At 47.4% G+C, this 24,609-nt stretch overlaps 1 protein-coding gene across 6 annotated transcripts in view; it reads right to left on the reverse strand.

Moving 5' to 3' along the window:
• Positions 1-24,609, reverse strand: part of LOC147632739 (Pseudouridine synthase family protein) — a 122,686-nt gene that overhangs the window by 4,180 nt on the left and 93,897 nt on the right. For 3 of the 6 annotated variants that reach the window (XM_086807584.1, XM_086807582.1, XM_086807585.1), the window contains one exon: positions 21,254-21,377. In XM_086807584.1, coding sequence (XP_086663710.1) covers positions 21,254-21,377 — 124 coding nt within the window. Of the gene's footprint in view, positions 1-10,608; positions 11,039-11,209; positions 11,387-12,386; positions 12,478-19,194; positions 19,872-21,253; positions 21,378-24,609 lie in introns of those variants that run through there. The other 3 variants (XM_086807581.1, XR_015267231.1, XM_086807583.1) reach the window with 3 other exon arrangements.

Below are 24,609 nucleotides of genomic sequence, written 5' to 3' on the forward strand. Positions count from 1 at the left end.
CACGGATGGCATGGGATGCATAGAAGGTAAGAGCTGAACCGCATTGGTGGTAGCAGGCGGTTCTAGAGGAGTGGGAGATACTGTGGCAACTGTGGCAGAAGGCTCTTTTGAGGCTTGCTCCACTTGTCATTTTTGACAGCCCTTCTTACCATGCCCAATGGTATGATAATAGAAACATCAGTTTTTTGACTGATATTTTCTTTGCTCCTCTGGAGGAAGATAGCCTCCTGTGATGCCTGCTTTAGCCTTTTCGTCGGGGATTTTCTTAGGCTTGGATTCCTTACCCCTTGAACTAGAGCTAGGACTGTTGTCTGTCTTAGCGTCTTTAGAAGACGGAGTATGGTTGGGGTTTGGTACTAGATTGCGGTTGTTTAGGCTTGCCTCCGTTCATCTTCATTTCTTCATTTTGAGCTAGAGTCAAAGCCCGGTCATATGTGCTAGGTTCAAAGTTACGAACTATGAACCGGATGTTAGAATCTAATCCACGAATAAATTGATCCATCTTGGCCTACTCAGATAATCCTAACTATTGAGCTAAAGTTATAACCTTACCGGAAAACTGAAGCACGGGTGACCTGCTCTGAGTCCATAGAACTCATCTGCTAGGTTGGTCAAATACTAGGAAGGGAGAAATCTGGTCTTAAGGTCATGGATAAAGGTATCCCAGTGAAAAGCTGTGACACCTATGATGTGGTCTGTATGGATACTAGACCAATGCTACCACCAAGTGACTGCCTCACCCGTGAGGTGGGGAGCTGCTATGTGGACTTTGTCTTGTTGTTAGCTTTGCCAATAAAATAAGCATTAAACTGACGAATAAATTGATTGACAACTAAATGATTACACTTACCATCATACTTACTCAAATTCAGTTGAGTTCGGATGATGGTTGTTGATGTCGCAAGATTGTGGCTAGTGGCACCTATGGGTAGAGAAACTTAAGAGGTGCTGATATTTCAGATGCAAGGTTTCCTTTTTCCATTGGTGTTCAAGTAACATGCGCTCTCGATCGAGCTCTCGTTGGTGCTCCCGGGCGGCGAGTTCAACCTGACACTGATATTCTTCAAGCCTGCGTTGGGCTTCCTCATAGACCCATCTGTTTGCTTTTTCTTCCTGCCATCTGGCTTCATCCTCTTGTCTTTGTTGTTCCATCTGAAAGAAGAGGGTGACTAAGTCGGGGGTAACTAGAGGAGTGAGTTTTGCTGCTGTTGCCTCAAAGAGTTAGAGACGCTCCATAAGAAGCTCATTCTGTGCTCAGAGTAGAGCTATGGTATCTGTAGTAGGAGGAAGAGCAAGGTCTCCTTGGGGGGAGACGTCTTCCTGCTGATGTGTACTCTTCACTGTAGACATGTTATTGAAGTCGGTGGTCGTGCCGGAGCGAAGTATGACCATCCAAGGATGCTCTCACACTAGGATGCGGTGTGTGTGGACAAGCTGAATCTGATACCAATGTAACATGCAACGGAATTATGCGTAATGAAGGATCCTGTCACACAAGTCTCACACCGCCTTCTTTATCCTGAGTTTCGCGAGTCTCTAGCAATCCACTTCATCACTTCAAACTTTAAGAGATGAGAGAGGGAGAGACAGATCTGTACACCTTATTGGGTCCCAAATTACCCACTGAAGGCCCCCCTTCTATTGCTAGGAGTATTTGCTTTATTATCTTTGAAGAGAATGAATGAATGATTGACTTGGAACTGTAGATAAGCCAAACGCAAGACCTTTGAAAGACCAAGAGTCGGGCTGAACTATACATGGCTGTAGAAGTACCAATGATGACCGATCTCAAGCCTATGCACTCTTCCAATGGAATGTAGGAAGGCTGCAAATCTAAGGCTGAGAGAAGGGGCTAATTGGGACTATTTCTAGGCTGTGTTATGCACTATGAATGAATGAGAATGCTGCGTTTTACCTTCACCAAAGTGGCTGTAGCAAAACGATGAGATGTATGACTGTTGAATTCTGTTGTATGCTGAAAACGCAAGGTGGATGAAGCGAGGTTGCTGGCTGAATGCTGAGATGCTGCGTTTTGCTGATGGGAGGTTGCAGGTGCAAGCGATGATGCTCCTAGTGCTGTAGGACGGAAACGCTTGCTCCAATTGGTGATGAATGAATGATATGAATTGAAGCGATGCTATTTATACGAGCAAGGGCTCGTTGGCTGGCTGCAAGAGCTGGCTGACTGTAGCATTAAATGCTACACGACTTGCTACTATGGAATAATGGTAATAATGCTGAAAATATCATGGAAAAATACCAAATAAATGCTAATAAATATGATAAAAATATTGGATGATATTCCAAGGCTTCTGCAATGGTCTATGTGCAAATGGGATGAAAGATATGCAATATGCAACCATGATCTGATGCAAACCCCCTAAGGCTTCTACCGACTCTATATGCATGAATGATTCTCTCCAAGTGGGTTAAGGGACTTGACTGATTGACTGACTGACTGACTCACTCTCTAAGGTTGAGGAATAACCTACGTAGCTCGTGCTTGACATATTCTCGACTGAGGATTACAATGGGGTCACGGTGTACGATAAATATCAAATCCTAAAGGGTTCTACTACTGTATAGTGTTGCACTGATGATGAGCCATCTTGTCACCATGCACTACAGTGCAGAGTGCATGTGACAGGCAATTCTTGTGATACCAAGAGTTTCCTGTATGTTTGATTTTGGTAATTAGGGTTTGGTGGAACTCTTAATTGTTAGGGTTTTGTGCACTCCCAACACACAGCAAGTCCAGTGTGCATGCCAACGCAAGTTCACGCGTTGGATCAGTTAGTCCATTAAGGAGTTCATTGTCGGTTCGTTGTTATAGTAGAAAGAGACCACACTTAAACTTTGTTCCTCCTCAGACCCCTCCACCTCTACCTCTACCTCTACCCACACCCACACCCACACCCATGGCTAATGCACACCCTCCTGCACCTGAACCTTTGGCTGCTGTGCTTGGATGGGTCAGTGTGAAATTGCCAAGTTTCAAGGGCTCGGCCATAGAGGATGCCGATGACCATGTGAGGCACTTATTGCCAATGTGCAAAAGTTGAGGTTTGGACAGAGAAGATGCCTATTTGGCGGTCTTTCCATCAACCCTAGAAAGTTCGGCTGTGGTACGGCCAATTCACTGCCAACCATTTTGCTAACTGGACAGCTCTCCGGGACACCTTTTGTAGGACATTCAGACCAAGCAACTACCAAGGGAAGGTGCTCCAAGAACTCCATGCTCTACAGTTGCTTCTAGGAGAGACTATCCGTGAGCTAATGACCCATATACAACGTTTGGTCGCCTGACTACCAGCACACCCGGGAGAGTTCATGGTGCACTGGTGGGTCACCTAGGCACTGCCGTGCTCTACTCAACAAAAGATTCTATGGCCTGAACCTAGAAATCTTTAGGAACTGCATATTTTTCTAACTATGTCAGGGTTCCACCTACAGTATGTAAAGGACTACGCGAAACCCGCAGTCTCCTTAACTGATGAGTTGAGGACAAAAGATACATGCCCACGCAACCACCCACTCAGGTGGGTGCCCATCAACCCCGTCTAGTTGCTCCGCCTCGAACATGTCCAGTATTGTGCTACAGGTGTGGGGAGTATGGGCATTTCCGTTTCTCTACCTAAAGGGTCTCCCCCGTGTTGTCATTGCCCCAACAACAAGAACCATTATACATGGGACTGCCCGACCATACAAGTCAGCACTTCTCCCTCAACTGACTTTGCCTTTCCAACCCTTCCAACCACTCACCTTATCTCTGTTCAGAGATCCCAGCCATCACCAACCACCCTCATTGCCCAGCGTTCCTCCACTTCTACATTCCCCTTTCCCTCTGCATCACCTTCCTCCTTAAATGAAGCTTCCCCCACCTGTGCTGCAGTGCTTACCTGTGCCCAGAAGAAAGCCATGGGGGTCACTCCAGGAGAGGACCAACCTCCTGTTTCCCACACCCTGGTGGATCCGAGCAGCTCCAGTACCCATAGTCACAGGGAATGGGCATTTATAGACTCGGGGATGTTGGATATGGCAGCATCTTCCCGTTCCCATTCCCGTCCCATGTCACTCTAGTCACAGGGAATCGCCATTCTCAATCTTCTCCGTCCCTGTTCCCCGTCCCCATCTCGCGTCCTATGTGACTATGCCAGTACCCCAATGTCTTCCCAACCTGCTCCACCACAACCACACATGCCCCCTCTTCCCTCATTCTTGCACCAATTCAAACAAGAAGTCTCCCTGTGGAGTCCCGAGGTCCACCAACAGCTCTCCACGCTCCTGACCCACCTGGAAGAGCAGACGACATCTCTGACCCCTTTAAGTGGCGGGCAGATAGATGGGCAACACACTTCCATGTGCATAGGGGTGGAACCCTCCAAGCCTCCTCTTGCGAACTTTAGGAGTGTCTGCATGACAGTACACATCAATGGCACACCTCTTGGTGGTACCATCGTAGATGGTGGCTTTGGGGTCAACCTCATGCCTAGGTTTACTCTGCAAGCCCTTGGTCTCCAAAGGACCCACCCCATCGACGTCTCCATAAGGATGGCCGACCATAGGGACGTCACTCCTCTTGGTGTAGTGGAATCAGTTCCAGTGTCGATGGATGGGGTTCAATTCCTCCTTGACTTCGTGGTCATCCGCTTGCCGGAGGTGATGGGTGCCTACCCACTTCTCATTGGCTGCACATGGTTGCGTCATTCAGGCATATTACAGGTTTGGAAGGCCAACAACCTATGGGCTTTAGACACTCTGGGAACGAGAGAGTTGAAACTGGAAGGAGGTTTGGACCAGGGTGTGCGGGCCAGTACCGTGACCATAGATGCCCATGCAAGAGCAAGTGCCTGAAGAACAGGACACCACTGAAACATCCAACGATGGGGAAAGATCTTTCACTGAGGAGTCCAAGCTACTGGACTGGCTGGAAGCGGAAGGCTCAATGACATGCTATATGGTTGAGATCACAGAAAACCCTCGAGATGAACCTTTGGTCCCCCTGGAACAAAGTCTTCAGTCACCACTCACGATGCCATCGAGGTGATCAACCTAGGGGACGTGGCAGGAAATCCTCATCTCTTCCAGCATCAGTGACCTCACCCTCCACAGAGTACAAGTGCTTCCGTGATGTGAAGACCTGCCACTCTCAGGACAAAGGCAAAAGGCAGGCTGCCCCAACCAACCTTTAAGAGTCCGATCTCACCCCAAGAACTTCCATCCGCATGGATGGCCAAGCAGTATGGGGACTTTCCTATTGATCAGCGGCCGTCACATGACCCCGCACTGCTTAGTCAAGTGACCAGTCAAGTGGATAGTACCAGTGACCAAATCGCACTGCCCTCCTGCCAAGACCCTGTTCGTGAATTCAACTTACGCACCACTGACGAGCCTTGCCCCATCCTCCTAGCCTTGTGGTTGTGGGACCACCCACACCTTTTGCAGCAAGCTACAACCTTCTTTCAGTCCTACAGAGATGTCTTCGCATGGACATACAAGGATCTTCAAGGGGTGCACATTGGGGTTCACACCATCCCATTGCTTGACTGTCAGAGGTCAGGCATACAAATTCAATCCAAGGTACGCTGAAGCTGTCAACATAGAGCTGGAGAAGATTGGGGACACCTGCATCATCTCAACAGTGGAGCACTCAGAGTGGCTCTCCCCCATGGTCATCACTCCTGTGAAGAAGACCAACAAAATCAGGGTAAGTGTAGATTTCCATGCTCTTAATAAATCCGCTGTCAAAGTTGGTTTTCCACTCCCTTTTATGGACAGGGTATTGAAGGATTTTGCTGGCCATGCACTGCACAGTTTCATGGATGGGTATAACCAAGTGACCATCCACCCTGATGATCAGACTTAAACAGCCTTTGTCACACCATGGGGCACCTTCCTGTATAACAAAATGTCCTTTGGGCTTTGCAATGCCCCAGCCACGTTTCAGCGGATAATCACTAATATCTTCAGGGAGTTTCTACTCACATTTTTGAGAGCATTTGTAGATGATTTTCAGAGCATCCCTCTCAGCTCTTGTCAGTCTTTGATAAGTGTCGTGCTTCAGGACTCCACCTTAACCAATTCAAGTGTCACTTCTTGGTAGTCCAAGGTGCATTATTAGGTCACATCATCTCCGCCCAAGGTCTGGCCCCAAATCCTGAAAAGATAACAGCTATCCTTAGGCTTCCGCCTCCACTCAACCCCAAGGGCACCCAGGTCTTCGTTGGGCACACCGGCTATCACAGGCGGTTCATCCACATGTACGCAGATGTTGCTCTTCCCCTCACCCACCTGGTTAGTCCCTCCACCCCCTTCCAGTGGTCCATCTCTGAGTCTACTGCATTCACTGCTCTCGAAAGGCATCTCACAGAGGCACCCATCTTGATCACACCTGATTGGTCAATAATCTTTCATGTGCATACCGATGCCAGTCAAACGGCTGTTGGAGCAGTTCTCATGCAGCCTAGTAACGAGTTCCACATACACCAACCAATCTACTATGCTAGCCATCTCCTCAACACAGCAGAGCGGAATTATAGTACCACTGAGAGAGAGGGTCTGGCCATAGTATATGCTCTGCAGAAGTTCCGACACTATTTGTTGGGCATCCACTTTATTGTCATTACTGATCATCATGCTCTCAAGTACCTGCTCAACCAGCCTCAGATAGCCGGCAGGGTGTGGAGGTGGCTACTTCTTTTCCAAGAATTCGACTTTGAGATTGTCCTTCGCCCGGGCAAACAACACGTGATGGCGGACCACCTCTCGCGCATTGACTCTGGTGAGCCAGCCACAGGTATCACTGATGAGCTTCCTGATAGTGTTCTTTTTAAGGTTGATGTTGCTCCGGATTGGCATGGGCATTGGGGATGTCCTTGACTTGCTCTCCACAGGTTCCTATCCCACTGGTCCATCTCCTAAGGACAAATGGCGCCTGCTTATCAAAAGTCGACTGTATCAACTGGTGGGTGGTGGCTGGCCAACTCTACTGTGGTGGTCTAGATGGGATTCTTCGTCACCGTTGCGCCAGTCCACACGAGGTTCCTCATCTGGTGGAGGATGCTCATATTGGGCCCTCAAGAGGTCGCTACCCCGGGCACGTCATTGCTGAACGCATTTTCCACTCCGGCATCTGGTGGCCTTCCATGTTCACGGATAGCAAGGCCCACATAAAAGCATGTGACACTTGTAAGAGATGTGGGGCCAAGCCCACACGCCAATCTAATCGCCTGCTTTCGATCTCCTTGGCCTGGTCTCCATTTGACCATTGGGGCATTGATTTCGTGGGTCCCATCGATCCACCGTCACATCCCAACAGGTGCCATTACATCTTGGTGCCACAGACTACGCCATCAAGTGGGCAGAAGCAGCAGCCACAAAGGATTGCACTGCACAAACAGTGGCCAAATTCCGCTACGACCGCACCTTCATCCGTTTTGGTTGCCCCTTGGAAATCACCAGTGTGACTGAGGTTCTCACTTTGTCAATGAACTCATCACTATTCTCCTAGGCAATAACCAAATTTTCCACAGAAGTCCTGTGCCTACTACCCTCAGGCGAACGGCCAAGCAGAAAGCACGAACAAGGTGCTGTGCCATCTGCTGAAGAAAATGTGCTATCACCATCCCCACCAATGGCCACATGCCTTGCTTGGCACCCTCTAGGCCTATCATACCGCCTTTAAGGCCACCACATAGAACACTACCTTTCAGTTGGTTTTTGGCATGGAAGCAATTTATTCATTAGAATTTAATAGTGGTTCCCTGGGGATTGTGGCTCTGATCGCTTGCCTGGCTTCCCTGCATCCTACTCTGCTTTCACCTCTAGTCTCACTCTTTTGGAAGAAACCCGCATCGATGCCGCCCTTGCCTTGGAAAATCGCCACTTACGCCAACCTGCCTTCACCACAGGCAACCTTGTCCTTGTCTATCAAGTCCACTACCTCAAGTGTGCCAAGACGCTGGTGCCAGCCTGCAGGATATCCTACCCCAAGGTGATGTGCACTCTATCCGGCAAACCTATTCCCCTTGTGAACGGGCCAAGGCTCAAGCTTTATCTTCTCTCCCTTGATGGAGCCTTTGGCCACAAGGCATGAAAACCGCTTTCAGCAGGCAGGGCAGATGCCTTCCCATCCCAAACATAAAAAAAACAAAAGGAAAAAAAAAAAAGTTTTTCAAGGTGGAAGTCTTGAAAACTGTGTGGACGGCAAGCTTCTACCTGCTCCAGGCATGCCCACTACTTGCTCCGGGCATGTCCACCACCTGCTCAGGTTGTGCCCAATACCTTGCTGGGAGTGTCCATCTGCACACGTGTGCCCAGGATCCATGCCCAGGCATGGGCGTATTCTTCCCCGGGCCATGTCCAAGCCCATCACGTGCTGAGCCCTATATTCTGCAGGCATGTCCAACCAAGGTGGTCACCAAGTTCGTCCATGCTCCACGGGAGCCGGCCGGGCGTGGAGTTTCTCATCATCCGGGTGTCCAAGCGACCTTGCGCCACTTTTAGCTCGTGTGTCCAAGAAAGTTTGCAGCTCGTGTGTCCAAGAAAGTTTGCACCACTTTTAGCTTGGTGTGCCCACCACCTCGTGGGTTTGCCACACTCCCTCCAGGCATGGGTGTGTCCATGGTATTCAGCGGACATCCACACATTCATCCACATGGGGTGTGTCCAAGGTGGCCACCGGTGTGCTCCAATTTTGGTGTGTCCACGAGGAGTGTCCATCACCATGCCCATGTCCATGCACCAACTAGGCGTGCTGCCATACGCCTCATATCCCTGTTCACAGGCATGCCCACAGATTGTCCAAAACCCACCACGTTGCTGTCTGCATGACCAGGGCCCTGTACACCTTGCATCCACGACCACCACCCTCTGCGCCTCCACACGTGTCCATGCCTCCCCGCCACTGGTTGTGTCCATGTCCACCTCTGGCCCAGATGTGCCTCCTCGTCATCTCTCCACGTGTTCTCACTTGGCATCGCCATAATTACCACGTTTTTTTTAAGCTTCCCTGCTCGGTCGTGCACTGTTTTAACAGCCTCCTTCATACGCCTGTTCCATCGCCCTTCCCTATTCTGGTGCCATGTGTAACTCTTCCCCTTCACGTGTGGCGCGCTCTCTCCATCGTGGCCATCCTTGACCCATATACCTGTGCTTCCACACACCTTGCTGTTCCCTGTTCTCTTGCTTTTTCTTTGCTCTATCACTCGGCTGACTCAAGCAGCCATAGCCCTTCCTCTGCACGTCCAGTTCTTTCATCATGGATTCCCACCACACTTCTTCTCCACTTCCAGGTTTCCTCCGTCACTAGTGCCTGCCTCACCTGGAGGCCGACTTGGCAGATCTTCCTGCTCTGCATGATCAGGCATCCCAACTCCAGACCATCTGACCGACTCTTCAGTTCGCATTCGGCTTCACCCCACCTTCAAACCATAGCATTTTGGGATTTCTTTTTCACTCTTGACTACTTCAGAATAGTCTCAGTTTTTTTTTTCTGCCATCCCATATTTTCCAACCTGTCATGCTCCTCTCCATGCTTCACCGAGGATGGTGAAGTGTTTAGCCGTGGGCGACCTATAGCCGGCCTTCCTGCCCAGCGGACATCCACTTGGCGGGCATCCAATTTCAGCAGATGTCCACTTCTTGGCAGACTTTTGCAGTGCTCGCTTCCATCATGCTGCCTCTACCGTGCGCATCTTTCTCACCCCATTTACGGCTACACTTTCTCACCTTCATTCATGGCAGTGGTGCTAGCGGTGCACCTACTGCTTACTTGCTTCATTTGTATATAGGTGACTCAGCAAGCACCAAAGGATATCATCGTGCTAGTGGAATACTCTCTTTTTCAGAATACACTGTACATTATTGTCGTGTTCTCTCATTGTTGCGTCTTTGTGCTTCTGGTTATCTGCTTGTTTGTTATGTCATAAAGTGTTAAGGATTAAGTGGCATCACAGTGCAAAGTGTTTATCGAGGAGCATGCTAGCATAGTGTTCAAAGGGAGTGTGTGTGCGCAGGGGAGAAGGCAGAGTAGCCTGGTCTCCCTGGCTGAGTGGCAACTCCTGTAGCATACTGCCTTAGAGTGAACCTGTGACACAGACGTCACACCCAGTGTACGGGCAGGCCAGCCTGCTACAATTAGACTCGTCCATTCAGTCAAACTTAGCATTTAAAATTGCCCTTGATAATATTAACCATGTCTTTGTGTTAAACCAAGGGTACTCTTTTTTTTGGCAATAATTATATTAGATATCAGCATCCCAACTCACGCCCCAATCAAAGGAATGTGGTGCAACCACCACTCCTGTAGAAGCCCACCGATGCCAACCAAAAGTAGTCTTATCAACTACCACCAAACAAGAGATTTTTTTTTCTTGGTAACCATCTTGGTAGCTCAATGACATTGATCTGCTTGGAAAAAATCTCATGAGTTGACCTTTCAACCTCCTGGGTAGGGTGGATTGTGTTGAACTAAACCATTAGGGTAAGAGCCCAATGGCATTTAATTCGAGAAATTTCGTTTCACTAGAGCTACAAAACTACTAAGAACAAGTAGTCTAAAGTGATGTGATTTCTTACAAATCATGTGAAATAAGGAAGAGGAAAGGAGAAAACAAAAAAGGAATGTTTAAGGGCCAGCTTTCAAAGGCTAGGCAAGTGGCAATTGTATGGGCTAAGTGGGTATGCTTTTTTTTTTTTGAGAAGAGGGGGTAGATGCCACTATGGTAAATTTGAACCCAGTACCTCCTTTTAGAGAGACATGGGTGCTACCGCTGGGCTAATGAAGTATAAGCTTAGGCATATTACAATGTCTAGTATATCTACCTTTGTAAGGCATGCCAAAAAATAAAGTGATGAATTAATCATGGTATGCCAATGATTACAAACTGCAACCTTGTAAGGCTATTGATTGGGAAGAGAGCAAAATTTTAAATTTTGGTAAGAGTGTAACTCTCCACCTTAAAATATGTCACGATTCATGACAACAAAGTTTCTTGCTTTTTATTGAGAAGTTTGGTGCGCCGCTCAGCATAGGTTGCTGCATTCACCAAAAACATAGAACCTTCGTTTCATCAATACAATGTGAATGGTATTAAATGATGGTAAATGCAAATGATGAGAAGTGTTAAAAGGTTCAAGAACCAGAAAATAGGGAAACTTTTATACCATTGACAATACATGTTTTTGAGAGAGCATTTAGGAAACTCACGTTCAGTAGGGCGACAAGTAAGGAGAACATGTGGGCTCTTCTTCCATATAGCATCCCTTGAATGCTTTGAGCCATCGCAGAAGGTCAACTGCTCATATACCTGTTTGAGCATTGCAGCTGCAAGTAGGTGTTCTCTAACTAGGTTCTCCCAGTGCATGTGAAGAAACCTTGCAGAACCTGCATAAAAAACAAACACAAATCTATCCATCACAAGAAAAAATTTCATAAATATCTAGACTAAGCTACCTGTTAGATGTATGAATGAGTACCACATTACAAAGGACATAAAGTATGATGAGTTACTAACGAGATAATGGAAAATCAAGCATGCATAAAGGATCATTTGCAGGGAAGTAAAGCTTACGAATAAATGAACAAGTCAAATGCCAAGCACGCAAGGGAGAGAAATCTTAGATATGTTTAGCAGTCACAGTTGTCTCTCACCTAAATCTATTTGAGCTCTACATTGATAGACTCAAAGACATGCATTAAGCAAGAGAATATACCCAGCCACGCATTGGGCTAGCAGTCTTTCTTCTTGGTGCTATGGTGTCCATGATCCCACGATGAGCCCCATTGCGAGTTCGACACCGTCGTCCTCTTGCTGTACCGTTGGGCCTGCCTCTGTCACCCAGGTATTTGTGTCCCACGTGAACCTTGTGACTCTTGATCAAAGGACCCACCACAAAAACCTGCTGGACCTTCGGGCAATCCCAGAGGGAATGACATTGGGTCTCCTTCTTTGCCCTACAGCAGCAACAGGCTGCTAAGTGGCCCGCGATCATAACCAAGGTGCCCACTGCCAACAAACTCCTATAGGTGGTGAATCACAAGGAGATCTTGTAGGGAGAAAAGCTACTCAAAAGGTGTTGCTGGTGGAAGAAGTCAAAGAAGATGGAGTATAGCCTGTCCAGTGGCTCAAGGTGTTGGGAATGGAGCCTTGTTCATGGATCTAAATCTTGTACCAAGGGAGCAAAGTAGGCAAAGAAAGGGTAGCTTAGGTGCTCAGGGTCTCTCAAGTATGTTGGAAATCATGGTAGCTAGGGAGGAGCAAAGCAACACATATAATCCAAGATTGATGATAAATACAATGATAAGCTTAAACAAGGAATAATTTAAAACCAATTAAGATAATTGCATTACTAATATGCCTCAAAATGAGAGCTCAGAGTACAACCTTACATAGCTCAAGAGAGCGTTAATTGCACACATGCTCCATGTGTCCAAATCTAGATCCATCATCCATAACATTGTTGGGAATTTCTACACTGTTTCACCCAACTTACATTCATCAAATACCAAAAAAACCTTTGGCCTTTCAGACATTTGTATGCATACAACAAACACAAGGATATCATTACAATTTCTAACACTTCTCCTTATTGATGGAGTTCCCTAACACTCCTTGCATGCTCGTCCCTAAGCTCGAAACTTTTTAGCTAATTGCCTACAGTAGCAGACCTTGTCCACCCTCATGGACAACGATACACCCTTACAGTTCAAGCGAGAGCAATTGGATGCAAAGGGTGGACAATGCCCTTATGCACTTACTTTTTAATGCGTAGTCATGATAAGTGACCGTGAAACATACCACTCCTTGTCAATAGGGAATCTTGGCTAAACCATTTTTTTCACATTTGAGATTAAGCGCTAAGATTTTAAAATTTTACTTGGTAAAGATTTGATGGTGATGCCCACGTTGGTGAAGTCGCCAAAGTGGATGAAGACGTTCATGTGGATGAAGACGTTCATGTGGATGTATAATCCCATGTGGAATTCGATAATGCCCATGTTGATAATGATCTCATCTTGGAATTCCTACTTTTGAATGTGAAAGTGGGTTAACTAATTGGATACCAGAAATGGCTTGTGACAATCCTCTCTCGTGCGTACACACGTGTGAGGCCATGATGATGATGATGATTGCACTTATACTCTCCCTTCATTTTCAATGTTTTAGACCTTTCTATGCTAGATACTCTCAAGGGTTTTAGGCCTTAGAGTCTTTGAGACCCTTTACACATAATTGTAAAGGGTTAAGGTTTTCACCCAAAAGGAAGCACAATAAAGGCTTCATAGAGCTCGAGCTGAATGGAGGTGCTGCAGCCACTGTCGAGCTGGAGAGAGGATGCCACACTAATGAACCATGCCGTCGGTTTTCTCTGGCCATGAGCTTGCCACATTGATGCTTAGAATTCCCAGGTTACGTTGTCTTGGAGATAGAGCTAGAGCTTGTCGGCGTTGAGTACTGTGGAGACGCAGAGCATGGATAGAGATGCTTTCTCTACTGTGTTGCCAGTTGTTTGCAAAGAAGAAAAAGTCATGCTGGCTATTGTGTGATGCCTTAGATATGCTGCATAAAATCAGGCTGAGTTGCTGCAAGATGCTGTTGGTTTGCTGAAAGTCTTGCTATTGCTGCTCTGCTAACCCCCAAGCAGGTTTAGCTGGAACTAAATTTCCACCTGTGTCACTTAGAGTGTGGGTTTGCCAAACACCTGCGCTGATTCCACACAGAGAGATCACCTACCCACTGTGCTCAAATGAGAAATACTTTCATGTAGGTCTCTCTCTCTATTAGAGCCAAGGCCTTGGTACCTCATGAGATTATTCGAGCAGAGCTGGCGGCTGCCCCTCTGGTGATTGAGGCTCTTACGAGATCAGTCTCCTACATACATGGCTTGTGGGATCTCCCCCGAGACAGATATGAACGCCTCGCCCTTGAGTCCTCCCGACAGTTAGCTTTACAGGGAGACACGGCTTGTTGGTATGGACAGATGACATCTTGGTTCCAATGGTTTTAGCATGGACAGATTGCCTCCCTTCCAGTATTCTCTGGAGGCACCCTCTCTCACTCTCACACGGACAGAGATTACCAGACTCATCCGTCAGGATTTAGTTCAGATGGACATTAGGAGGACATGGATACAGCCGACTGAGGAGCTGGGCACGAAGATGGCTTTCTACAGAGAGCATTTTCTTCAGCTCACAGCAGATGGTTTTGTGATCAGACCCAGTTACATGGATGTACACTTGTCTCATGGAGTACGATGTGCTATTGGTCAGATTCGCACATCCTCACACCAGCTTGAGATTGAGATTGGCCGATATAGAGGTATACCAGCTGAGGCCAGGATATGTCGAGTATGCCATGGGGAGCCAGAGACAGAGCTGCATTATATACGCCATTGTACTGCATACTATGAGATACGTGGTCGTTTCCACTGTTTATTCAGAGAGGGTTTTGGACCACTTTCCAGAGTCATGGGGTACCAGGACCAGAGGTGTTTGGGATTGTTCTTGCTTGAGCTGCGGAGATATAGAGATAGCCTGCTTAGGTGCATAGAGAGCCAGACTCAAAGGCACATTACAGACTTCTTTAGTCCAGCCATCACTGCGCCAGATGGACCACAGCAGCAGCAGGACATGGATACCGCCCACACCAGCGGTACACTGATTGATCGTGCGATTGAGCTTGGGTGGTCCAGACGCCCACAACTACGGAGGAGGGCATCCCAGCATAGACGGAGGTTGCAGCGGCGGATTCGGATTATTCTTGCGAGACATGCGGGACACCCAGTCAAGGTGCTGACCTCAGAGGATATTGAGGAGATCCGCCAACGTCCGATGCGGCACATATTATGAGATGGAGGCACCTCCATAGTGTACCCCCCCGTCCCACATGATATTGTATCCCCTCACTGTACTCCACTCACCTCCATAGCGTACCCCCCCCCCCCCCCCCCCCTTCACTATATTCACACCCTATAAGGGTTTCTGTTTACCTTCTAGTTCCAGTTTCATTTTCTAGGTGCCAGTAATATCATCTTTATTTTTCATTTTTTGGTTTTTTATCCAGACATTGTATTAGATCCACCATGATGTAACTTTTTGGTCTCATAGGTCATTATGGCCTTTTGAAGACGTTAATATAACATTTCATTTCATTTCTCTCTTGTTGGTATGGACAGATGACATCTTGGTTCCAGGCACATGGTTTTAGCATGGCAGATTGCCTCTCTTCCAGTATTCTCTGGAGGCACCCTCTCTCACTCTCACACGGACAGAGATTACCAGACTCATCCGTCAGGATTTAGTTCAGCTGGACATTGGAGGACATGGATACAGCCGTCTGAGGAGCTGGGCACGAAGATGGCTTTCTACAGAGAGCATTTTCTTTAGCTCACAGCAGATGGTTTTGTGATCAGACCCAGTTACATGGATGTACACTTGTCTTATGCAGTACGATGTGCTATTGGTCAGATTCGCACATCCTCACACCAGCTTGAGATTGAGATTGGTCGATATAGAGGTATACCAGCTGAGGCCAGGATATGTCGAGTATGCCATGGGGAGCCAGAGATAGAGCTGCATTATATATGCCATTGTACTGCATACTATGAGATACGTGGTTGTTTCCACTGTTTATTCAGAGAGGGTTTTGGACCACTTTCCAGAGTCATGGGGTACTAGGACCAGAGGTGTTTGGGATTGTTCTTGCTTGAGCTGCGGAGATATAGAGATAGCCTGCTTAGGCGCACAGAGAGCCAGACTCACAGGCACATTACAGACTTCTTTAGTCCAGCCACCACTGCGCCAGATGGACCACAGCAGCAGGACATGGATACCGCCCACACCAGCGGTACACTGATTGATCGTGCGATTGAGCTTGGGTGGTCCAGACGCCCACGACTACCGAGGAGGGCATCCCAGCATAGACGGAGGTTGCAACGGCGGAGTCGGATTATTCTTGCGAGACATGCGGGACACAGTCAGGGTGCTGACCACAGAGGATATTGAGGAGATCCGCCAGCGTCCGATGCGGCACATATTATGAGATGGAGGCACCTCCATAGTGTACCCCCCCGTCCCCCATGATATTGTATCCCCTCACTGTACTCCACTCACCTCCATAGCGTACCCCCCCCCCCCCCACTATATTCACACCCTATAAGGGTTTCTGTTTACCTTCCAGTTAACAGTTTCATTTTCTAGGTGCCAATAGTATCATCTTTATTTTTCATTTTCTGGTTTTTTTATCCAGACATTGTATCAGATCCACCATGATGTAACTTTTTGGTCTCATAGGTCATTATGGCCTTTTGAAGACGTTAATATAACATTTTATTTCATTTCTCTTTCCCTAAGAGCTCTTTCTCAAACACCTAGAAATTAATTAAGAATCAACCTTGATGAGACGTGGACGAGGAGAGAGGGGGGAGGAGAAAGTCTAACCCTACCCTATCCTAGCTCTGATACCATGTTGGAAATCATGGTAACTAAGGCTCAAAGCGAAGCTTGTAAACCATGATTAATGATAAACACGATGAAAAGCTTAAATAGGAAATTATCTCATATCAGTCAAGATAATTGCATGATAGTATGCCTTAAATCAAGATAGAGTACATCCTTAAATATCTCAAGAGAGCATCACTTGCACACATGCTCCATGTGTCTAGCAATTTCCATGTGATTAGCAATTTCCATGTGACTAAAGCACTTTCATGTGACCAGCACACATCTAAATCAAAATACATATATCCATAACTTCGTCGTTATACCTTTCTACACATGCAACAAGTACAAGGACTAGTTTCCCTCAAATACACGTTTTCCATCAATACAATTTCTATTGAAGTATAACTCTCTTGGGTCCCCCTATAAGAAGGCTAGGGAGCAAATCCCCCACGGCCAAAGTTATTGAGAAGGATTGTTTCTTTCTTTGATGGGAGAAGATCAATTTGCCAAGTGCGGTCGTAAAATCCTATTGGCTGGCGCACACTTTTGTTTTGAGGGGGGCTTGTGGAAGTCGTCCTCAAAGACACTTCCCATTGGCTGAAAGCACCAATCACAAAAACCAAGTTGGAGATTCTCGGAACCCTAAGGGAACGTCTTGTCAACACCGAGGTGGAGGAGGCAGTAAGGCTATGGGGATCGCATGAAAGAGTTGATGTCAGTGATGAGGTCATAGCCGCCTTGTAGCTTGGCTAGGTCACGGTAGGATTTGGGAGAAGCGAGGCTTGGAGCCAAAAACCTAGGCCACGTCAGAGCCCCAAATCCTCCACCACCTAAGAAAAAGAAATTCTGGACGCTGGACCCCAGCAAATGGCCGGACAGAAGGTGGAACAAATCATTCCATACCAAGGGCTGCACCAGTAGCTCCTCCCCCATACTATGGAAGAGAAGAAGTCAGCTTGTTTCAGTCACAGAGCAAGTTGCCTGTGAATTTGTTCGTCTGAGGTAGGGTGTAAGGGTGCTTATGTGAAGATCCACTAGTGCCAAGAACCTGGGTGCCACCGTGGAAGGGAGCCTCAATGGGAGGGTGCTTATGACTAGGTCCGCTAGTGCCAACAACCTGTGTGCCACCATGAGAGGGCTTATTGCCAAATCATCTTGCTGAAGCAAGTCTACCTCAGCCAAGCAGGCCAAGAGTTGTACTCTCAGCCAAGGGCTAGTGGGAAAGCAAAAATGCACCATAACAAGAGGCAGCCAGAGGTCATCTAGTAGCAAAGGAGTCTTCAGCATGTTAACCCATCATAGGAGGCTTGTGTGCAGAAAAACGCAGCAAATACAGGGCGTCCAGATCAGGGCAGCAAAGGGGTGGCTACAGGGCAGAAAACGCACCATACAGGGCAAGCCTAAATCAGGTCCAAAACAGTCCGAAGTACAGTCCCAATCTCTCGAGCGCTTAAAGCCTAGCTTTGCGCCTCCACACTGCAGCCGTGCTCATTTAGTGATCAAAGCCTGCATCTCCTGCTCCAGTTTGGCTCTCTTGACCGCCACCTCCTCCACTAAGGCTCCTCTTTGGCATCCACCTAAACCTATGGTGTACAACTGAGCCTCAACTGCCGACCGTGGGACTCTCCTTGGTGCTCCTCTGCTTCACCAGTGCAACGGCACCACATCTTTTTGAGATAAAATATCATGGACATGCTCACACAACCCCTCAGGTTCTCTGCCTTGGCTATCAGCCAAAAATGATCGAAATTGTCAGTACTGCAGGCATCATCACGACATATTTGTTCTTTGCGAGTACGTTTTCCGACACTTGACAATCAAGTGTTGGAATCTTGAAAACGTCAGCGTAAGAAGACAACATCAGATCATCATCGACGTTCTGCCATGGGAAGAAGTTAAAACTTCCAAACATTTATCTATTTCCAGTTATTAGTCGTGGGTTCTCTGCCCAGGAAGTCCCCCAAAATCTGAATGGTTTGTAGTCATGGGTTCTCTTCCCAGGAAGTCCCACACAATTTGAATATCTTTTGTTAACACTCCATCATTACCTTTTTATCACTATTTACAGCAGGGGCCGCGCGGGGGGGGAGGGGGGGGGGGTTCACCTTGATGAACTGAAGTAGGCTGTCTTTGTCTCCTGAGCTAGACATGAGTCTCTGAGCCATGCTCATGAGACTCTTAAGCCATGTCTTGTTTCTTTGCTAGTGTTGGAGTATAAAGACTATTGAAGGATTGCTAGGCATCACCTCCATCACTCCAAAAAGGGGTTTGTTGAATATTTCGGAGTCTTGTAGTGTGTCCATTGGTGTGAACATCCCTTATTAAGATCTAGGTCAAAAGATGAGGCTTGATGCCTATGAGATTGGCCCAAAAAAAATATTGTGCAGATAGTTACAAAAAATGGGTCGAACTATGTCCATGGTCAAGGTGCTAGCGAACAAGTTCCCCAATATTGTGGGGACTCCTTGGACTTCCCGATCGAAAATGTGGCAAAGATTTGCTGGATTGGACAGACCGAAGGCTAGCAATTGCAGCCCTCCAGAGACACGCAACAAATTGCATGCAACACTTCAAAACTTGGGGTTTTAACATGTTTTGAAGTACAAAATGATGTATTTTGAGTATGGCTGTCATTCTTTAGGGAGGGAAAATATGGAGTTTCTTTGGGACTTGTGCCCTATGTACAATACATTTTTGAAATGTTTCCAAAAGGTATGAAACATTTTTAAACGTTTTAGAAACCTTCATGAAAACATTTTCGTGAAATGCCTAGCAACTATGCACTAGAGAGTCTCACAGTGCCTCAATACAAAAGTTTCCTAAGAATGCTCACCTTGGGCTATATGTTGCTCAGAGAAGAGGCATAAGCCTCCTTGATATCCAAGGAAGTGGACCCGAGTGCCTCTGAGGCTCCACTTTTGGTTCCTCTAAGATCCACTGAAAGCCCACTTCTGCTCCCTAGGTCAGGTGGTGGTGCACCTCATCCAAAAGCCACACGATTTGTTCCACATGGTTCATGTGCTTAAAGCGTGGCACGTTTCCACTAACCCACAGAAAATCTGAAGAGGTTGCCCTTTGTGCACCAATAATGCCGCTGTTTTCTCCATGAATGCCCAGTCAAGCAGCTCATCTAGGATCTGTACAGGCAGGCCGAGGCTGTAGAGTCCGTGGCGACGGCTGCAAACAAAAAGAGCAAAGAGGCAACGAGGCAGCCCTCGTGAACAGAACCGGAGGTGGATATCGCTTGTACAGAGCTTCCTGAATGAGGACTTGAGCATAAGCTGAGGAGTATAAGGCAGCAACACCCTGCACCCACATGACGGAAAAGCCCCTCTGTACCATAGTGTCCTCCAAGAGGACCTATGGCCTCCTTGAAGTCAAGGAGCGTTGGAAGGTCCTAGCATTGCAGTTTGGCTCCTCCTATTGCCTACCAAAAATTCAAGATGTTATGTAAAGCGGACTTATGTTCAACGTGCAGAAGACAAAAATTATGCTGGTAAAAGCCAAGGCCTCTTTTTTTTTTTTCCCAGAAACAAGATCCTTCTATTAGTAGTTAACAAAAGACAGCCTTAAAAGGCTAAGTACAAACGCACCTCCGAGTATGGGCCGAGGATCAAAGAATGAAGAAAAAAGGGCGGGAAGGATGCACTTCTCATCTAGCCGGCCGCTCTATGAGGAGAAGGCTATACAATGGGTTTGGGGGGGGGGTGGGGGAGGGGGAGGGGGGGGAGATAACCACACAGGTGGTCAATAGTGCCAAGTGGGCTCACCACCACTATCGATGAGAAAAGGACCAGGTTGCCAGAGCGTCACAAAGGCTTCCCGACGCTTCTGCATACGGCTAGAACCACCCTAAAGCTTTCCCCATTGGCGGCAGAGGCTATGAATGATGTCGAGCCAGATGCTCTTGATGGACTCTGCACACAGAGTGTGGGTGCCTTCGATGGCTTCGCTGCATCAAGCTCTCCAAATGTGCCATGCGGCTATACTGCTACAAATCTCACATCTCCGGTTCGAACTAGGAGTCCAGTGACCAAACGCTGGGGCTGGAACTGGCACTACCGAGATGCGAAGATGAGAGACCTGAAGGGCTAGTCTCCCACCTTCCTCCTCATAAGCCATGACAACCTTGGCATCAGTGGCCCAAGCAACAGGGCCCCATGTAATAGTACGGGAAGAGGCCATGTCCATAGTGAAGATGCGAAGAATCTGTTGCCGAACCTGCTGAGCCTTAGGGCAATCCCAAAGACAATGTCACTAAGACTCCTAAGGATGCCCACATCTCGGATATGATGTTAGTCTACCTCCAATGGCCAACCACGTGCCTACTGCCAAACTCCTATGTGCAAGCAGCCACAAAAAGAGAGTGATCTTCCGAGGTCAAAAACTGTCCCATAGCCTCTTCCAGAAATCTGAGAGAAGGTGTGGTGAAAGGCCTTGGGACTGCAGAGAAGGTGCGGTGAAAGGCCTTGGGACTGCAGTGTCTTGCTGCTGCCGGAGTGCCCTTGACCTCGGGCATCTGGATCCTACGGCCAAGCCGTGCAGTGTATGCAAAAAATGGGGTACCCGGAGAGCCAAGGTCCCGTCATGTTGTACTCTTTCAAATTCAGCAACGGAAGTGGTGGAGACCTTAAAATATCCGAGCATAGAACTCCCCTCCAATCATAGATGGCAAAAACATGTGATGCCTAGGCTAGAGGCAGGGAAACACACACTGCACGTTTGAGAACAGTACTGTGCACAAAAGAATTTTAAATCAGTTTGTGTACAGAAAACCCAAAGAACACATAAGAAGGATAAGATTAATACCTGCAGGGCAAAAGAATGATAGACCCTGAAACTCACAGGATTGTAAAACAAGACATGACTCAGGAGCCATAACATATTGTGGCTTTCTCACTGTTTTCTGTATACTCAATAGATCATCAACTACCTGCAAAATGCATTTTTGCAAATGACCACGAGTTAAAAAAGAAAACAATCATTCTTTGAATCTGGTTTATTTAAGGGATTTGCATCTGCAAAACCCACACTTAAAATATTTAATACTGGTGAATCTAACTAAGCCTTCCAGCTGACAATGCTGTAAACAGCAGAAGCATACCATTGAGACATCGACGAATAAAAACTGGGTTTTTAGCTCATTTTTTGTGTGGATTGTTTTGTTACAATCTCACTGTTCTCAAGTGTTGCTTCAATACACAGCTTTAGTGTTTCGTTTCATGAGCCTGAGATTTCATTGACAAACCATCTAAGAAGGTGAAGTGAGTCTTCCTGATGCCTTGTCATATGCATCAATCATTACATGCATGTGCCAACATAACTAAGGACATGTCCACCGTAGCATAGGACAGTTAGGGTTTAGCTGACCTTTCTGAACCCTCATAAAAAGATGCAGTTGAAGACTGGCTTATTGAGTGTAGGTCAGGGTTTCCAAACACCAGGTAGATGAATATGCACACCAAGGAGCTTGCGCTGCTTTGTCCTGCCCCTGCCTGCCCCACTGCCTTTGCTACCCCAGCTGCTCCCGCCTCTGCCCCCCCTTCTTCTGCACCCGCTTTTTTTCAGCAGCAATTTTATCTGGATTCAAGTCGGCCGCCCACTTTTTTTGATTGGCTTTATGGCTTCTTCTGCCGCAGCCAATCTTTCGTCACCCCCACTGGCCGGGAGAATCATCAATTTTTCACAAGACGAGCTTACCTCTCTTTAGCACGACATTGACCTTGAGGTCTAGACCACCCTTGTTGCCAGAGTTTATGGTTCCCACACTTCTCGTTCGCAGGCCCGTGAATGGCTTCTAGCAGAAGCTACTTCTCAGGTTTTGGCTGGCAGCCCCTTCCCTCTTGGTCCTAGGAAGATTTTCTTCTTTCAGTACTAGGTGGGCTTTAATCCAGTGGTGGTGGATCAGCGCCTTACCCTAGTCTCACTACGGTTCCCTGCTCTTCCTCGGTCCTATTGGAAGCTTTTAGCTTCAATTGGGGCATCCTTTGGCCAGGTTCTAGAGGTAATAGTTCGTCCGAGCTCTCCTGCCTCAGCTTCCGCGGCCGTTACCGCCACTCTTGATGGTGTACCCCAGGTCCTTGTGCTTGTTCCTGATCCATCGATTATTGATGATCATGTTATGCTTCAGAGACCTGACGGATCTCATTTCCGCCATAGGATGGAGATTGTAGGCAGACCTGACCAGTGTCGAAATTGTTGTCGATAGGGTCACATTGCTAGAGATTGTCCCAGATCGAGGGGCCATGCTAGGAGGCGGCGTTGTCCTGCCCATCAGAGGCCTTCTGTAGTTGCCGAGACCCCAGTTGCTCCTTTGCCACAACAGACCACTCAGCGTTGAGTTGTGGTTAGGGATGGCACGCACCCTCGGACCCCCGTACCTGCCCCTTCACCCACACTATTGTAGCCATTGTCAGAGCATGGAGAAGCATGAGATCTTTTTTGCGACAAAGGCTTCCTAGGTCTTTGGATGAGGTTGACCGACAACCTATTATGTGGAATAAGCTCATTAGGGATGAGGCTAGTCGGCCACTTGGTGCATCTCTTTATATGCAGTGGTCAGGATGGGAGAGGTGTGCTTACACAGTTCTTGCTTGGAAGACCTTTAAGAGTCTTCTCGAGGATCGGAGAGCTGCATCCATTTAGCATCTTAGGGGCTCCTGCATTCGTATTGATCAGATTGATGCAGCTATTCCGCATGAGTGGCTTTCTAGGACCTTTCATGGAGACTATCATACGATTTGGCTGGGAGTTTTTTGGAGGATAGGCATACCTCTGTAGGTCATTGCTCTCCCGAGCCAGGAGGCTACAGATTGCATCATTTACTCTATCATGCCTGGAGGGAGATTGAGGAGATGTAGTATGGAGGAGATCATCCCAGATACTAGGCTTAGTCCAGTGAGGATTGTTGGTCGTTCGGGGAAGCATTGGTTCATTGAACTTTCTCCTCAGAGATAGTGACTCATGGCTCTTGGTGTTTGTGGTTATATGGTGGCAGTCCTATCAGATATCTTCAGTGGGATCCAGGAGAGTGGGAGTGGATTGATGCCTTCGATCCTTTGAAAAGCCTTCCTTTTGTCAGTTTCACCGTCCGGAATGCCAGGCTTCTCCTCACTCGACAGATGCATAGGATCCCTACTCTGAAGCCTCATTGGGAGAGCTATGATATTGCTCTAGTGATACAGCGCAGATATTGGCATAGACTTTGGCACTCATACAGAAGGAGCTAGATCTTTCATTTCTTTTGGTTATTCTTACATGGTGGTCTCCCCACCAATCAGTGGAGATCGGTTTTCGGTGTAGCACCTTCCTGTCCTAGGTGTGAGGCAGATTCTGAGACTGTACAACATTGTTTATGGGGATGTAGCACTGCACAGCAGATTTGGGGTTCTGTAGCCCAACTTATGGGCAAATTGAGTGGCCGAGCCATGCATGTGCCTTGGGGGGCAGTTGCTTGGCTCTCCTAGTCCGGTCCGCAGCTTTTTTATGAGGGCAGTGGTACAGATTCTGCTATTTTCATTCGTAGAGGTATTGCCCAGTATGGTTTATTGCACGATGTTCCTCACTTTGATTATATACCCCCCAGACAGAGGATTGACACCAGTTGGGAGATTGTTGCCAGTATTACAGCATGGCAGATCTGGAGAGCTAGATGCACCGAGGCTATTGAGGGTGTCCAGATTTTTGGGTCTCAGTGCATTAGTACTATATGGGGTAATTTCATCCATACTCTTATGGCTACATGGGCTCGCATTCAGGGGCCCTCTCGTTCTGCGCAGGCAAAGCGCGTGATATTTATGCGGGAGTGGGACCATGGCATCTTCTTTTCCTCTAGTACCACAGGTCTTACATGGCATCATGATGCTCCTCAGTGGTTGAAATCACCTTACATATTGGGGTAATTCTATTCTTTTCCAGCTTATAGTTGTGATTGTTGTATGTTTTTTTCATACTTAATAGAAGTCTATTTCTGAAATTTTTTTTAAAAAAATATGCACACCAATGATGGGGCGCATGGCCAATCAGAAGGGACAAGACATGAGCCAGAAGAGCAAGTGAAAGATGATACGTGACACCAATTGGCTTCCTAAGAAAGTGCAGAACGCATGCAAGTGAAGGGCGATGGAAAACATCAGCAAAGAAGACCCCATGACCAGTTTGGTTAA

The sequence above is a fragment of the Cibotium barometz genome, chromosome 13 (assembly GCF_041138505.1).
Source record: "Cibotium barometz isolate CiBa-2024 chromosome 13, ASM4113850v1, whole genome shotgun sequence".
NCBI lineage: Eukaryota > Viridiplantae > Streptophyta > Polypodiopsida > Cyatheales > Cibotiaceae > Cibotium > Cibotium barometz.